The following is a 16,364-nucleotide window of genomic DNA, read 5'->3' as shown; positions in this document are numbered from 1 at the left end:
CATTGTCTTTCTTCTTGTTCTTAATTAGTAAATACTATTTCACATTCATTCTAAACTATTTTTTATTCAGAATTAACCTTTCCATAACCAATGGCACGTTCTACTAAAGCATGTTGCTCAAATTCAACTGTATTAAAGGTTTTCCTAGAGAATCCTAAAGATATTGCCTTGAAAATGAAAAACATATATCATTTTACTACCTAAATTCCTGAAATTTAACCATTTAAGTGGCTGACTGAGCTTGCAATTATATGCTAAGTGAAACACTTTGATCCTCCCATGAGAATGAAAACTAATAAAATATACCTGTGAAGCTTGAGAGTGACAGTTCCATAAACAGTAGCAAAACCAAGAAGGCGGACCCATCTTAGAAGAATACAGCGAAATGTGCTTGGCTCAAAGTACAAAATAACAACCTGTGGGATGAGAAGAGAGAGAAAGAGACCTTCAGGATCAGCTGATGACCCACAGACTAAAATCAGTATTTCATAATCTGAAGTTTAATACATGTGTATTTTGACATGAGCACATATTCATGTGAGTAAAACACTAAAATATGATTTTGATCATTCATTGTCCAAATCAGAAAGTCTCCTTATGGCTTTCAAATCAGATTTAAAGTATTTAATTCTAACTTTGAGACATTTCTAGCAATTGTCTCTAGATTTCTGTTATGTCCAAGCTTAACTGTCTTTAATTCCCCAGATGGGACAGCCAGCTGCGCTTTCACTGCCTGCCTTTCTCACCTGCAGCCTTGCCTTTTCCTGTATCCACACTTTCCGTAATATCTTCCTCCCCCATGTGAAATATCCCTGAGAAGATTATCTGTACTGCACCCCATCCCCCCATCAATCTACCAAAAATAGGAAACCCATAAAAAATGGAAGAACTACCTAAGACATATTTTCAAGAACTTTTCCCATTTTTCTTTCCAATACTAGCAGCTACCGCTAGATATAAAGATATTTCATTTGAAGTGTGTGAAGCAGGATAGAAGCAAGCCGCTTTTGTCTAAGGACCAAAGAACACGTACAACTGTTGGGTGAATCAGCACAGGATATAAACTGTTGGCAGAGGTGGAGGAGGGCGGGGTGAGAGAAAAAGAGACACATTTAGGGCCAGCAAGAGAGAAAGTGTGTCACCCCCGAACCACCAATTACCTTTTACCTTTAATACTGCCTCTCGGGAACTCACGATACTTTGCCTACAGGTTTGTTTCCCCCAATTTTGTTGAGAGGAAGCCTTCTGTGTTAAGGTCTAAGCGGGGTGTACCCCTATGGGCATTTTAAGGAACTGGTTCTTTAAGACTGCAAGTTTCTTCCTTTTTAAAAAAAACCTATTTGTTTACTTGGCTGCACTGGGTCTTAGTTGTGGCATGAGAACTCTTTTAGTTGTGGCATGTGGGATCTAGTTCCCTGACCAAGGATCAAACCTGGACCCCCTGCACTGGGAGTGCAGACTCTAAGCCACCAGACCACCAGTGAAGTCCCCAAAGTTTCTCCAGAGGCTTACAGAAGTCAATCAGCTGATTCAAGTGGTGGGATGTGCTAGGCATTGTGATAAACTTCGGAGCAGTCCCCCCGTTTCAAACAAATCTGCACAGATTATCCACCCATTTGATCAAACATGATTTTTTTTTTTAGCTAGTTTTAAAGTCAACTTGATTGCTTATACTTTTTGGATACTGAACACAACAAATTTAGGAAGAAAAGAGAAGCACAGAGAAAAGAATATACATTTTAAAAATATGTACAAAATAGAAGAATCCTTTAAAATTATTTTCTTTTGCAAATATAGATACAACACCAGAGACAGAAAATTGATCTCTGCTGTGTTTGTTCAGTGGGTACAAGGCTAGGTGCTTCTCTGGAAGAATAATGCTTAAAAGAGAGACCCACTCAGTGGCCAGTACAGTCCAGTGCTCTGTCCAAAGCTCTGATGCTGAAAGGTGTGCAGCTCCTGTTTCACACCTGATATTTTAAGGATCTGAGCAAGTTTCCTAGTAGTGTCAGACACAGCAATTCTACTTCCCTAATTGACTTGTCAAGTGTTACTTGCTCCAGGTCAGTGAAACTGGCTGTGAATTAAACCACTTTTAGAGGTGAAGAAGGTGTTACATTGGGGTTTCTGTTAGTAGATGTGTGTAAACAGTTTCATTTACTAAAAAAGAAAAAGAATGACAGATGCTGGTGGTGAGACCTGTATTGATGAAGCTGCCATTTAATAAGGATTTGAAGGACTTCTGAGGCTTTAAGGACTTTCTCTAAACATCTATTGTGGTGTGCCTGTGTGCTCAGTCCTGTCCGACTCTTTGTGACCCCATGGACTGTAGCCTGCCAGGCTCTGTCTCTGGGATTTCCCAGGCAAGAACTTTGGAGTGAGTTGCCGTTTTCTTCTCCAGAGAATATTCCCAACCCAAGGGCTGAACCTGAATCTCTTGTGTCTCCTGCATTGGCAGGCAGATTCTTCACCCCTGTGCCATCTGTTTAGCCAAAAAGTTTATTTGGGTTTTCCATAACATTTTAGGAAAAACCTGAAGAAACTTTTTGGCCAGCCCCATACAATTTCCTTCAGCTTCATACAAGGGAAAGTCTTGCTAGTCAAATATTTTTCCAGGCCCACTCATCCCTCTCAAGTTTACTGTGCTCCCAACAATCATTATTGAACAAGCAAAAAATGACACCTATCTTATCCTGATGGAGACCAGTCCACAAAAATCACACTTGGAAATATCTAGTGCTAAAACCTAGTACTTAATCTATCCAGGTTTGCTATATTTTGAACTTGAAGGCTGGAAATGTATCATTTAAGCATGCCTGTATATATTAAAACACTTTTATGCATGATTTGCTTTAAAAATAAGTAGATTCAAAGTCGTTGAATGTGTTATAAATTATTTTTTCTATATTTGGCAACACATATGGTTCCATACACAGGAAATATTTAGGGTGAAGATGCATGTTCTGTAAATATTTAATTATCTAAAGTTGGATTCAAACTACAAAAAATAAAAAATACTTAATATAATCACTACATACATGAAGGGATCTATGGTTGTGATTATGTCTTTATATAACCATGGTCTAAAACTTATCACTCTGCACTTGGCTCCTACTATTCCAAAACAACAAAAAAGGGATAACAGACTAAAAATATAAAATACATAACTTAAAAATTTTATAATATACACAAGTAACACTTGGGGGTTATTATAACAGTAGATGAGATATGCCACAGCCCCTCTAAAATTTCCAATGTAATACTCCCAAAGAAATAACAAGAAATGAAAGGGTGACAACTCTAAAAACTAAAGACAAAGATGACAAGATTCCCCAATCTGTTATGATTCTACTCACTAGAACTAACAAGCATCTTTTAAATAAAATACCACTTGCGTCATTCTCTAAACCACAGTAAGATCTGAAGACCCAAAGATAACAGAGAAAGATTTTCATTCACACTCCTTGTCAAGGTCTAACACTGAGACCCATAGGCTTCTACTAAACAAAACAAACAAATTTTAAAAAATTTTGGTCATGCCCTAACTGTGCAGGAACTCTCTCTACATCAGTCAGTCCTGGAGCCTTCCAGTCCATCACCACCCCTCGACCATCATCTCCTCTCATCTCCATCCATTCACAGGTTAGACCTCCCAGGATGCAACATTCAGAAAAGTGATGCTTAGCTCCCCAGGAAAAGCGTGGCAAGGTAGACGGAAGAGCACAGAGAGGATGTGCCTAGAAAGCACAACGGAGCCTCCCTACTGTGTCTTCCCAGCATGCCACAAGAAAAGGCACTTTGCAGAAATATCCCATCTTAACAAATGTAATAAAAACAAATGACTATTTTTGTTTTAAACTTTTTACCCTCAGTTTAACAGAAACATCTACTTCAGCTTTATTGCCTATGCCAAAGCCTTTGACTGTGTGGATCACAACAAACTGTGGAAAATTCTTCAAGAGAAGGGAATACCAGACCACTTTACCTGCCTCCTGAGAAATCTGTATGCAGGTCAAGAAGCAACAGTCAGAACTGGACATCGAACAACAGACTGGCTCCAAATCGGGAAAGGAAGACATCAAGGGTGTATATTGTCACTCTGCTTATTTATCTTATATGCAGAGTACATCATGCAAAGTGCCAGGCTGGATGAAGAATAAGCTGGAATCAAGATTGTTGGGAGAAATATCAGTAACCTCAGATATGCAGATGACACCACCCTTATGGCAGAAGGTGAAGAAGAACTAAAAAGCCTCTTGATGAAAGTGAAAGAGGAGAGTAAAAAAGTTGGCTTAAACTTCAACATTCAGAAAACTAAGATCATGGCATCTGGTCCCATCACTTCATGGCAAATAGATGGGGAAACAGTGAAAACAGTAACAGACTTTATTTTTTTGGACTCCAAAATCACTGCAGATGGTGACTGCAGCCATGAAATTAAAAGATGCTTGCTCCTTGGAAGAAAAGTTATGACCAACCTAGATAGCATTTTAAAAAGCAGAGACATTACTTTGCCAACATACATCTGTCTAGTCAAGGCTATGGTTTTTCTAGTAGTCATGTATGGATGGGAGAGTTGGACTATAAAGAAAGCTGAGTGCCAAAGAATTGATGCTTTTGAACTGTGGTGTTGGAGAAGACTCTTGAGAGTCCCTTGGACTGGAAGGAGATCCAACCCAATCCATCCTAAAGGAAATCAGTCTTGAATATTCATTGGAAGGACTGATGTTGAAGCTGAAGGACTGATGTTGAAACCAGTACTTTGGCCACCTGATTGTGAAGAACTGATTCATTTGAAAAGACCCTGATGCTGGGAAAGATTGAAGGCAGGAGGAGAAGGGGATGACAGAGGATGAGATGGTTGGATGGCATCACCGACTCAATGGACATGAGTCTGAGTGAACTCCAGGAGTTGGTGATGGACAGGGAGGCCTGGCATGCTGCAGTCCATGGGGTCACAAAGAGTTGGACATGAATGAGGGACTGAAATGAACCTCCCTAAGTGGCAGTCTGGGCTCAACCACTAATTGGACGTTTGACTTGGGACATATGACACAGAACTTAAGGACACAAATTCCTTAAGTTCTCTCGACGTGTTTCCTCAGAAGCTTAATGAAAATAATGAAAGCTCCTATACTATTAATAGAAGCACTGAATAAACCACAGATAAATGAAGAAACATCAGTTTTATCCTTATCCTTCCAGGGAGGGTGAAGAAAGTTTCTAAGACCTAATAAAATGCACTAAGAATTCTACTTTTAGAAAAATGTTCCACATATACGTGCATACAAAATAAGCAAAGATGTATATCCAGGAATATTCACTAAAGCATTCTGTGCAATATAAAAAACAATGAAAACATTCTCCCATCCAGAGGGGATGCCTTAAACCTATAATTCATGTTATAGCCATACAAAATGCAAAACCATGAACTTCAGAATAATAAATGGATCTGACTCTGTTGCTGCAGAAACATCTTTAAGAGAAACTGTAAATGAAAAGAAAGTTGCATAAGAGTATCAAGATATGATTCTGTTTGTATATATGTAAAAAAGGAATGTCTGGCTGCTCACTCAATGGACGATTAAGACTATTTATCTCTGGGGTGGATGGCTTGGGGATTGAGGAGGTGGGGAAGGAGAGAAGGGATTTTTACTTTTTAACTTATATCTTTTGGTACTAGCTGGCTTTTTTATAATGAGAATGTATTACTTTGTAATAAACAAATAAAAAAATTCATATAATAGTTATAAATGCCTGACTCTTAATGGGGTCTGGAGGATTGTTTCTTTTTCTAACATTTTTTTGGGAAGTGGACCATTTTTAAAGTCTTTATTGTATTTTATTACAGAATTGCTTCTGTTGTTTATGTTCTGTTTTTGGCTGAGGGGCACGTGGGTTCTTAATTCCCTGACCAGGGACCAAACTCCCACTCCTTGCTTTGGAAGGCAAAATCTTAATCACTGGATCACCAGAGAAGTTTCTGGAGAGTTGTTTCTAAGTACTAGGGATCCAAGAGTGAAATGGAAAAGGTACCGCACGTGATATCTATGAACTGACATAATATGGAGGCAGCAAGATACAGAAAAATGACCTCAGAGAAACTGGAGGATCTTAAGAACCCCAGACCTCGGTAAAGAAACAAAAGGTGCAACAGAACTCACAGAGAGTAGAAGTATAGCATTTTGAGAAGAAAGGATAAAAAATGATTAAGATTCACAATATCTAATAAGACGATTAAAAGCAAAAGCTTTTTTTTTTTTACTGCCCAGAAGAGAATACACAAGATGCTTGTTCACCGAGCCATTTCCTGGTCTCAGGCGGCCCCTGGCCCTTGGCCATCTGTTTACCTGAGCTTTGTGGGTCATCCTTTCCCCCTGAGACTCTTGCATCCACCATTCACTCAGAAAAACCATCTCTCTATTCAGAGTCTGAAGACTCTTCCCAATTTGTTGAAGAAAGTGTGCAGAACACAGAAAACAATAGGCTGTATAAACCACGCTAAAAGTCTAGGAAAGTAATGATTCAAGCTACAGCCACAGTCATTCCTCCCTCCACGGGAAAGTAGGCAGGGCCAGGACCCACCCGCAACGCCCTGAGCAGAAAGAAGCCTGGATTTCTTGAGAAGCCGAGGAAACAGGGAAAGACTTCAGTATTTGGAGACATAAGGGACTTCTCTGCCACTTACTAACTGTGTGACCTTGAGGAGCTCATTCTGACTATCTCCTCCCTCATCTGGGAAGCTGAGTTAATAACCTCTCCCCTCCCTGCCCCCCAGGATGGGGAAAAAATGTATGTGAAAGTACTGATCAACTAGAGTGGTGTAATTATTTCTCCTACACTTATTCCTTCAGGACTGATGCAAAACCCTTTTTTCTCTTATTTAAAATAAGCATTAGGTGATTCTACCTGGTCTTTATAAATGCTCTCTTGATGGCAAATTAACATAAACATCAAATTGCCGTGATGAGGGAACTGTTCTGGCAGCCTGGTTCAGTCTGAGTCATTCACTGCTTCGCTCCTTCAGGAGAGGACACATTCTTATTACTCAGTTCCAAATAAAGGGCTGAAAATAAAGATCTAAGTTTAACTGTGGGTTACCATAAAAGCTCTTCAAGAATGTGTCAGTAAGCATTAATAAATGGATTTCTCAATATATTTTTCATCCTCCTCCTATTCACTTTCCTGTTCTGTAGTGCTCTGCTCAACATGTAATCACTGCTGATAATAAAAGTCAATCTCTATATGGAACTGTTACTGTTTATTGCATACTCGATTATCTAGTTCCTTGAATGGAGATACTCAGAAGGTTCAGTGACTTGCCCAAGATGATGTAGTTGAAACACATTGAAAGTAGAATTATTCTAAATTGTCAACATTTTCGTGTTTCTTTTTAATGAAAACCTGTTTGGTATCCAAAGGTCGCATTTTCCTATTGGTAAAAATCAAGTTATTAATTGCTCTCCAACAGAAGTAGTTCGAAGTCAATGTTCTTCAGATAATTATTTTTCTATATGTAGATAGGAGTCTTCTCCTTTTGAAATTCTTGCAATTTCCTGCTCCCCTCCACCCTCATCTCTACAAGAACTGAACCTGAAAATCTTTCCCATGCACAGAACCTTCTTTTGTCATGTCTTGCTATTCAATATAGTCTGCACATGCACACACTCTAACTTCACAATATCTTGGCCTCCTCTACTCCTCTGCCTTTCTCAGATGAGGGGAAATCTACATGGCCCACGAGGAAGGTGGGTATCACCTGGAAAAGCTGTCTTGGACCATATACCACAGGCTCAAGGCCATGGGAATAAAGCCGTTTTGAGGAATACTACTTGCTTGCTATCTTAAGGACATCTTTATCTTGGTGAACATAAGTTATATGGTGTATTTTGCCACAGGTTTTCCAGCCAAAATACAAATCTGATAAAATCTTACCCTTGCCTAGAAACCACTCTTGGCTTCCTGTTTTACATTTAAGTAAAGTTTACATTGCTCAAAATGGTTTACAAAGCCCCTTCTTCTGTGTCCCCATCATTCTTTATTGGTTCTCTCTTGCAATACCATCCCTTCTCTGTGCTCAGAGTCTTTTGTCCTTTATTAAGGAACATATTACATGGCATTGCAATACCATTTGTGCACTAGATCTCTGTTCCACTGGACACTATGTTCAATTTATGCCAATGGAATGAATGAATGGAAGTGGTTTTCATCTAGAAATCATCAGCTCCAAATTCAGAAGGTTTAACAAACTAAATGCACTAAGATAAACTGAGAAGCATGAAAACATGTCCAAGTCACAGAGAAAGGAGGAGCTCTTGGAATAACCTTTGGTAAGAGTCATGGAATAAGATGTGCCACTATATTCTCATAAGGCAAGTACAACTAGAAAGTGTCATAAATAGTTCGATTTTTTCTTTAAACATTTGGCTGCACCAAGTGGCATGTGGATCTTAGTTCCCTGACCAGGAATCAAACCTGTGTCCCCTGCAGTGGAAGTGCAGAGTCCTAACCACTGGACTGTCAGAAGTCACAATAGTTCAATTTTGAAGGCACCTAATAAAAAGGCAATTTTAAAATATTTTTCTTCCTGGTTGTCACAGTGCCTATTAGAATCATCTTTTAAAAATTCTTAATGAAATTTATCTGAAAGTATTAGAGTGATGACAACTAACTGAAAGCACTTAGGACAGAATAAGTTCTAGAAAGCAGAGGTATAGGATAAGGAAGTTTTGATGGGCAGTAGACCCCAGTTTGATTCCTGGGTTGGGAAGATCCGCTGGAGAAGGGATAGGCTACCCACTCCAATATTATTGGGCTTCCCTTGTGGCTCAGCTGATAAAGAATCTGCCTGCAATGTGGGAGACCTGGGTTTGATTCCAGGGTTGGGAAGATCTTCTGGAGAAAGGAAGGGCTACCCACTCTAGTATTCTGGCCTGCAGAATCCATGAGGTCACAAAGAGTTGGACATGACTGAGCAACTTTCACTTTCAGAAGGAAAGAGGGCTTCCTTGGTGGCTCAGTGTTAGGGAATCCACCTGCCAATGCAGGAGACATGGGTTTTATCCCTGGGTTGGGAAGATTCCCTGGAGAAGGAAATGGCAACCCACTCTAGTATTCTTGCCCGGGAAATACCATGAACAGAGGAAGCCTGGTGGACTACAGTCCATAGAGTTGAAAAAGAGTTGGACATGACTAAGCGACTAAACAGCAACAAGAAGAAGGAAGAGAAGAGTTATATATATTTTGAATTGGAGTATAATTGCTTTACAGTGTTTTGTTAGTTTCTGCTGTACAACAGTGTGAATCAGCTACAGGGATACATATATCCCCTCCCTCTTGAGCCTCTCCCCTCACCCGCATCCCATCCCTCTAGGACATCACAGAGCAACAAGCTGAGCTCCCTGAGCTTTATACAGCAGCTTCCCTCTAGCTACTGACTTGACGCATGGTAGGGTATACATGTCAATGCTACTCTCTCAGTTCATCCCACCATCTCCTTCCCTCACTGTCCACAAGTCCACTCTACTCCTGCCCTGCAAATAGGTTCCTCCATACCATTTTTCTGAAGAATGTTTTAACAGTGGCTCTTCATTGGTGCAGTCACCAGGCCAACTGATAAGATTCCTATATTCCCTTTAACCCCATCTCAACCTTCACAACACAGCTATTGAGGTGTTAATGTGTTTCATGACAATTTCTTGGCATCATCTTGTGTTAGGAAACTTTCTTTATACTTTTCCTTTCTACTAGTGTGAGCTAGTATAATAACATATTATAAGTGAAGGCAATACTTGAGTAGCCATGGCAACCTCCTCCAGTGCAGTCAGCTATGCTTCCCTCCCTGAAACCCAAGGCTTCTCAAAGATGCCTTTTGATGAGCAAAACTTTTTAACTCTAATGAGTTCCAAAGTATCCACTTTTTCTTTCATTTTCAGTGATTTGTGTGGCTTTTCCTGGTCCTTCTCCCCATTGTCCCTGACATATTTATCCAGTTGTTTTGGCACCATTTGTTGAAAAGATTTAACTTTCCATGTTGAATTACCTTGACGCCTTTGTAAAAAAAATCAATTGACCTTCTATGAGTGGATCTATCTCTGGCTACTTCATTTTGTCTGATTGATCTATTTACCTGTCCTTAGTCCAATTACCACTGTATTGTGTCACTACAGAGCCTTACAGTAACTCTTGAAATCTGACAGTATAACCCCTCCAGCTTTGCTCTTCCTACATATTGGTTTGGTTAGTCTAGATCCTTTGCTTATCTATATAAAATTTAGAATCAACTTGCTAATTTCAACAAGAAAAGCCTGTTGGAGTTTTGTTTATAATTGCAATGTTTCTACAGACCACATAGAAGAAAGTCAACACTATTTAATTCCTGAACATTATATGTTCCTCCATTTATTAGGTTTTCTTTATTTTTACTAATATTATGTAGCTTTTCAGTGTAGATATCTTGCATCTTTCTAGATGGTTAGTGCTTTAAATGCTACAGTAACTATAATTAAAATTTTTTCATTTTTTAAGTTGTTTCCTACTATCTATAAGAAAATTGATTTTTGTATGTTGACTTTGTATCCTACAACTTTGTCAAATTCACTTATTCATTATAGTTTTGTACATTTCTTCAGATTGTCTATTGTAAATAAGTATGTTGTTGATGAATTAACACATATTGCTGCTTCCTTTTTCCTTTTCAGTTTGTACCCTTTTCTTTTCATTATCTTGCCTCACTACAACTAGCCAGGACTTGCAGTATGAGGTTGAATGGTATTAGCTTGAACAAATATCTATGTGCTGTTCCTGATCTTAAGAAAAATCATGTATTTCACTATTAAGTATGGTTTTAGACAGATGCACTTTATCATACTGAGAAAGGGCTCTTCTATTTTTCTTCTGAGACTTTTTATTATTATACATAAGTATTGAATTTTGTCAGATTTTTTTCTACATAATTTGGGAAGATATATCAATTTTCTCCTTTATCCTATTAGTGTGGTGAATTATAGTATTTGATATTTTTAAAACATATTAACCCAACCTTGAATTTTTGAGATAAATACCAGTTGGCCACAAAGAATTATCACTTTTAGCTATCTGATTTGTTAATATTTTGTTAGGGAATTTTTGGATATACATTCATGAAAGTTGTTTTTATACATAATTATAATATCCTAGTCAGGTTTTGGTATCAAAGTATTCCCTCTTCTTTTATTATCTTGGGAAATGTTCCCTCTTCTTTTATTATCTGAAACAGTTTCTCCATGGGAGAAAATGCCACTGTGCGGAAGCCAGCATTTCCTCTGGGTTAGCCTCTTGCTAACACTACTGCAGTTAAGTGACTAAAGGCTTGATTGTTACTTTCATTTTTGGTTTCTTACCTTAATCAGTTATTCTGACACCTGGTAGCTCAGCTCTCTCCAGCTCAGCTCAGCTCTTGACAGCATTCTTTAATACAATTTTATCTTTTAATCTTGTGAATAGTTTTTAAAAATACAGAAATTGACAATAATAAAATACTTTGGCATTTGCACACCACACAAATTAGTAATAACCATGTATAGTTTTGCTACTAATTGCCTTGGGACTTTAAATAACTTGACTTTACCCATATCAAGTGGAAGCTTCTTAATTCCACTCCACAGTCCCACTGTCTCCTACCTTCTCCAGAGGCAAGCACTAAAGTGAATTTGATGTATATCCACCCAGGACATGTTTTTCTACTTTTGTTCCATTTATGTACATCCATCAATAATATATAACTTTATTTTGTGAGTTTTCAAATTTGTATATAAGTGGTAAATTGTGTATTAGCCTTTTGAAATTTATAGGTCTTTGTATGAATTAAACTGATTCGACTTCCATCAAGACAAAGCTAAAGCCAGATCTCTTTTCTAATCGTTCATTTCCCTCCAACTCCCACATCTCATTAATAAAGCCAAGGAGAATTAGAGGAGAGTTGGCCTTATCTTCATAGGGTTTCAGAAATAAGGAGGTTGTACCTCTGTTGGGACATCTCTCTTTATGAAAAAGTAAGCATATAACTTCCTTGAAAACAGAACCCTGCTAGGTTTTCAGAGCTTCTCTGGTAGCTCAGACAGTAAAGAATCTGCCTGCAGTGCAGGAGACATGGGTTCGAACCCTGTGTCAGGAAGATCCTCTGGAGAAGGAAACGGCAACCACTCCAGTATTCTTTCCCCTGAAGAATCCCCATGGACAGAGGAGCCTGGTGGGCTACAGTCCATGGGGTCACAAAGAGTTGGACACGACTGAATGACTTTCACTTTCACTTAAAAGCAGGGTATCTGTTACATGTCAGAGCCATGCCAAGCTCTGGCCTCCCAGTTGGGGAGTAACAATATTAACAGAATCTAGTTGAAAATGCTCACTTGAGTGTTTTTCTGACATATCCCTAAAGCTGACGATGAATTATAGGAGTGAGAAGGGTTTCTGAGATCACTTGTGCTGCCTTACCTTATGAAACTGTCTTAAAGTATGAAACTCTTAAGTATCTGAAATAAGGCTCTGATCAGAGCCCTATACACTCATAGTTTTGTACATTTTGTACATTGGCTGGGGCCTTACAGATATTGCTGAATTGCATTTTAGCTGTCATGCTCTTAGCCTTAATTGATGACTGTTTCAGAAATACCTCTAAGAAATTCATTATTGCCTTTGTCAGTGGAATATAAAAGAACAATAGAGATCTTCATGAGAATCTTTGGGACTCACTATATGATCTGTTTGCTTTCTTATCTCAGAGAAACTCCTAATTGTATAACTGTGTTTCCCACTTTGTGTTAGCTGTTAGCAAGTTCCAAGTCAAATTTTTGATCCATTTCTAGTCAATTCATGAAACTACAAAACCATATGGGATATATCTACAGAACTAATGAGTTACCCTTTTTCAACCAAATTTTCTTTTCCTCTTGATTCCTATAATAAATTGCTATGTTTTAATTTCTGAACAATTTTCACTATTTTGTTATTCTGTAAATATCTCTATAAATCTTTTGTTATTTTAAAATTTTATTTGTTAATTTTTGGCTGTGATGGGTCTTTGTTGCTGCATGCAGGTTTTTCTCTGGTTGTGGCGAGCAGGGGTTTCTCTCTAGTTGTGGTGCACAGGCTTCTCGTTGCTGTGGCTTCTCTTGTTGCAGGGCACGTGCTCTAGGGCCTGCAGGCTTCAGTAGTTGCTCTGTGGCATGTGACATCTTCCCAGACCAGGGATTGAACCCATGTCCCCTGCATTGGCAGGTGAGTTCTTAACCCTGGACCATCAGGGAAGTCCTGCATGTTGTACTAAATTTTGCAGGTTCGTCTTCCAACATTGGAAGTCTGCCAACAGTAAGGGAAATCATTGCCTTCTGGGGGCAGGGAAACAAGCCAGCTTATGTTCAGTGTTTGGGGAACTACCAGGCTGCCAAGTGGTCCCACCCTAACCCTCAGTCACAAGACTCATACCAGGGCAACTTTATAAACGTGGTTCTAAATGTGAGCATCACTCAGAGCTTTGGCTGGATCCCACACTTAACCCTGGTTCAACGTATATGGGACAATCTATTAATACGTAGAGTGTCTGACCCATGGTAGGTGCTTAATTCCTGGTAGCATTCTCCCCTGCCTAGGGTCCTGGGTAGGGCAGTTTATTGTGGAGACACATTGGCTATACCAACTTGAATCCGTTCTGAAGTTAGTTTTGAAAACCATGACTGTTCTGAGATTATATATAATCCTACCTCTCTGTCTTAGGGGAAGCTGAAAATACTCTTAGACTCAGGCATTCCCTCTCTGGGACTCTCCCTGGGTTTGACTGTCTCACTGCAAGAAGCAGTAATCAGAGCTGGAAACGTTCCAGGGCAAAGGGTGTGTGATACAGCAGCTCCTGGTGGCGGGCAGTGTCAGCAGATTAACTATGGAGACTGAAGCTTTCCAGAACTCAGGGACGGGTCCCGGGTACTTAGTGCAGGGAAGACAATAGCTTGCAGCTGTTGGGAGAACCCAGTACATGGAGGGCAGGGTCCGAAGATGAGATGGAAGGACACACAGCGCCTGGTCTTACCGTTCAGACCCTGGCTCTGCTCCACATGTGCCAGGCAGGTTGGACAGCTCCTTTTACAGTCGGGTTCTATTCTCTCGACACTAAAATGAAAACTAAGATTTCCGCAGTCTCAGCCACAGAGTATTAGGACGATCGACGAGGTCGTGTCAGGCATCATCTCCAACCTGACCTCCCACAGGTTTAAGCCCGCTTGAGTGTGGAATGTTCATCTCTCTATAAGACAGGGGCTACACCCGAGTCCACAGCCATTTCTGGATGGTTTTCCTCCAGGCTCTCTAGATTCATTCAACAAACGTTCCTTCCCCACCTACTGTCTGCCAGGCAGACTTAAGGGCTGAGTGCATTGCTGGGGATATACTGACAAAACAGGATTCGGCCCTCCTGCAAATTGTGGTTAATTTAGAGAGGGAGAGAGACCATACACACATAAGCACTGATAAATAGACAAATGATTTTAAATGATCGTGAAGGGAAACAAACTAGGGTCAGTGATAGAAAATAATGGAAGGAGAGGGTTTTGGTAAGATGGTCAGGAAAGGTAGCTCGAAGAGAGACATCTGAGCAGAGATTCAGAGGACGGGCAGGAATGATGCTGTGCACCCCCTTGTGGAATCATGTGCCTGCGCAGGCTCACTGCTCGGAACCCCAGGACGGCCTGATTTTAACCTCTCCTCAAACCTGTCAATCCTACAGGAAATCAACCCTGAATATTCACTGGAAGGACTGATGCTGAAGCTCCAATACTCTGGTGACCTGATATGAAGAACTGACTCCTTAGAAAAGGCCCTGATGCTGGAAAAGATTGAGGGAGGGAGGGAAAGGGGGTGACAGAGGATGAGACAGTTGGATTGCATCACGGACTCAATGTATGTATTTGAGCAAACTCCGGGTGATAGTGGAGGACAGAGGAGCCTGGCGTGCTGCAGTCCATGGCGTCGCTAAGAATCAGACATGACTTTGTGACAACAATAACCTTCTCTCTCCTCGGTTATCCCCTCCCCAAAACAACCCCGACTTTCTGTGTCCTGAGCTGTGACGAGGGGAATTTTTGCTGCCGAGTTTGCCTAGGGTAAGTCTGGGTTCCCGCTCTTCCCTCTGCCCCTTTCAGGCTTGCTGCCTATTACCAGAAGTGATTTCCGTAAAGCATCCATCTATCTCTGTGCATGACAGACCGAAACCCCTGTGCGCTGGGGTCTTAAAGCACGTTTTCCTTCCATGTGAATGTGAACTGATGCCAGACACAGCTGGAGATCTCCAAGCAAACTGTTTTCAGAGGAATAAAATGTCCAAATGATTCCAGAATTAATTTGATCTCACACAGCAACCTCGTTTTTTTCTTCCATTCTCCTACCTTGCAGCAGTTTAATTTATATGCCAATAAGCTGCCATGTGCAATAACTTTGCAGTTGTAAGATCTGTTCATTTATCAGTCACTTCACACAGTTTATACTGCTTCAAGATTTAAAGGCATGCATCTGCTTCAATGTGAAACCAACCAGTTCTGTGTGTTGACAAGGGAAACATCCAGAAAAAAATCCACCAGCATTTACGCTTTAAAACCAAACAAGTATCTGATCATTTAGTTAAGACTGATCATCTCATATAAATAATTGTGTAAAGGTTATTCTGTATGCATTCTACAGTGACTTTCTAACAGTCCTGTCTGATTTTTAGTAAAAGTGACAGGAATCCAATCTATGCTTTCCTTTTTTTTTTTTTTTTTGGCCAAAAGGCATGGGGTGATCCCCAGGTGTTTTAAAAAGTCAAAGCAGATCATCAAATTAAAAGCAAATAGCATCTAAAACCCAAAGAAGGTCCCACACCAGTATTTCCTTCCATATTTATTTGCAGTACACAGGGAACACAATTTTATCAAATACAAGTTTTCAAAGAAATATCCAGCTCTCAGTAAATCAGATGCAATTAAAGTAATGATTCCTGCAGACCACAAGCTCAATCATTCCCCCAGGTAAAGGGCAAGAATCCAGCCACATGTCTCTCACACATCTTCCTTTGAGAAAACAGTACTAATCCTCCTGAGATTAATATGGAGCTAAAAGACAATTCACAGATGTCTGATCTCAGAAAAATGGATTCATTCTGCTTTAAAAAATTTTTTGGGTAATTGGAGGCTCAAATCAAATCAAGTGCAGGCAACCAGCCTACTGGATCTCAAGGCTTCCCACTGAACTAGGAATATAGTTCAGTCTCCTTCTGCCAGCAAGGCCCTGCATAACTCAGCCCCTGCTGTCTCCTGAGCTCATATCCTGAGCTATGCCCCTTCTTCCTGTGTTCAGGCCAC

The 16,364-nt window shown here is 40.0% G+C and overlaps 1 protein-coding gene across 1 annotated transcript in view; it reads right to left on the bottom strand.

The window, feature by feature from the left end:
• The window catches only part of GPR158 (G protein-coupled receptor 158), a 286,570-nt gene that overhangs the window by 36,995 nt on the left and 233,211 nt on the right, over nucleotides 1-16,364 (bottom strand). The window contains exon 6 of the mRNA XM_043480390.1: nucleotides 307-416. Coding sequence (XP_043336325.1) covers nucleotides 307-416 — 110 coding nt within the window. The remainder of the gene's footprint in view (nucleotides 1-306; nucleotides 417-16,364) is intronic.

The sequence above is a fragment of the Cervus canadensis genome, chromosome 10 (assembly GCF_019320065.1).
Source record: "Cervus canadensis isolate Bull #8, Minnesota chromosome 10, ASM1932006v1, whole genome shotgun sequence".
NCBI lineage: Eukaryota > Metazoa > Chordata > Mammalia > Artiodactyla > Cervidae > Cervus > Cervus canadensis.
Note: the sequence above shows the minus strand (reverse complement) of the source record. Positions and strands in the feature narration are given on the sequence as shown.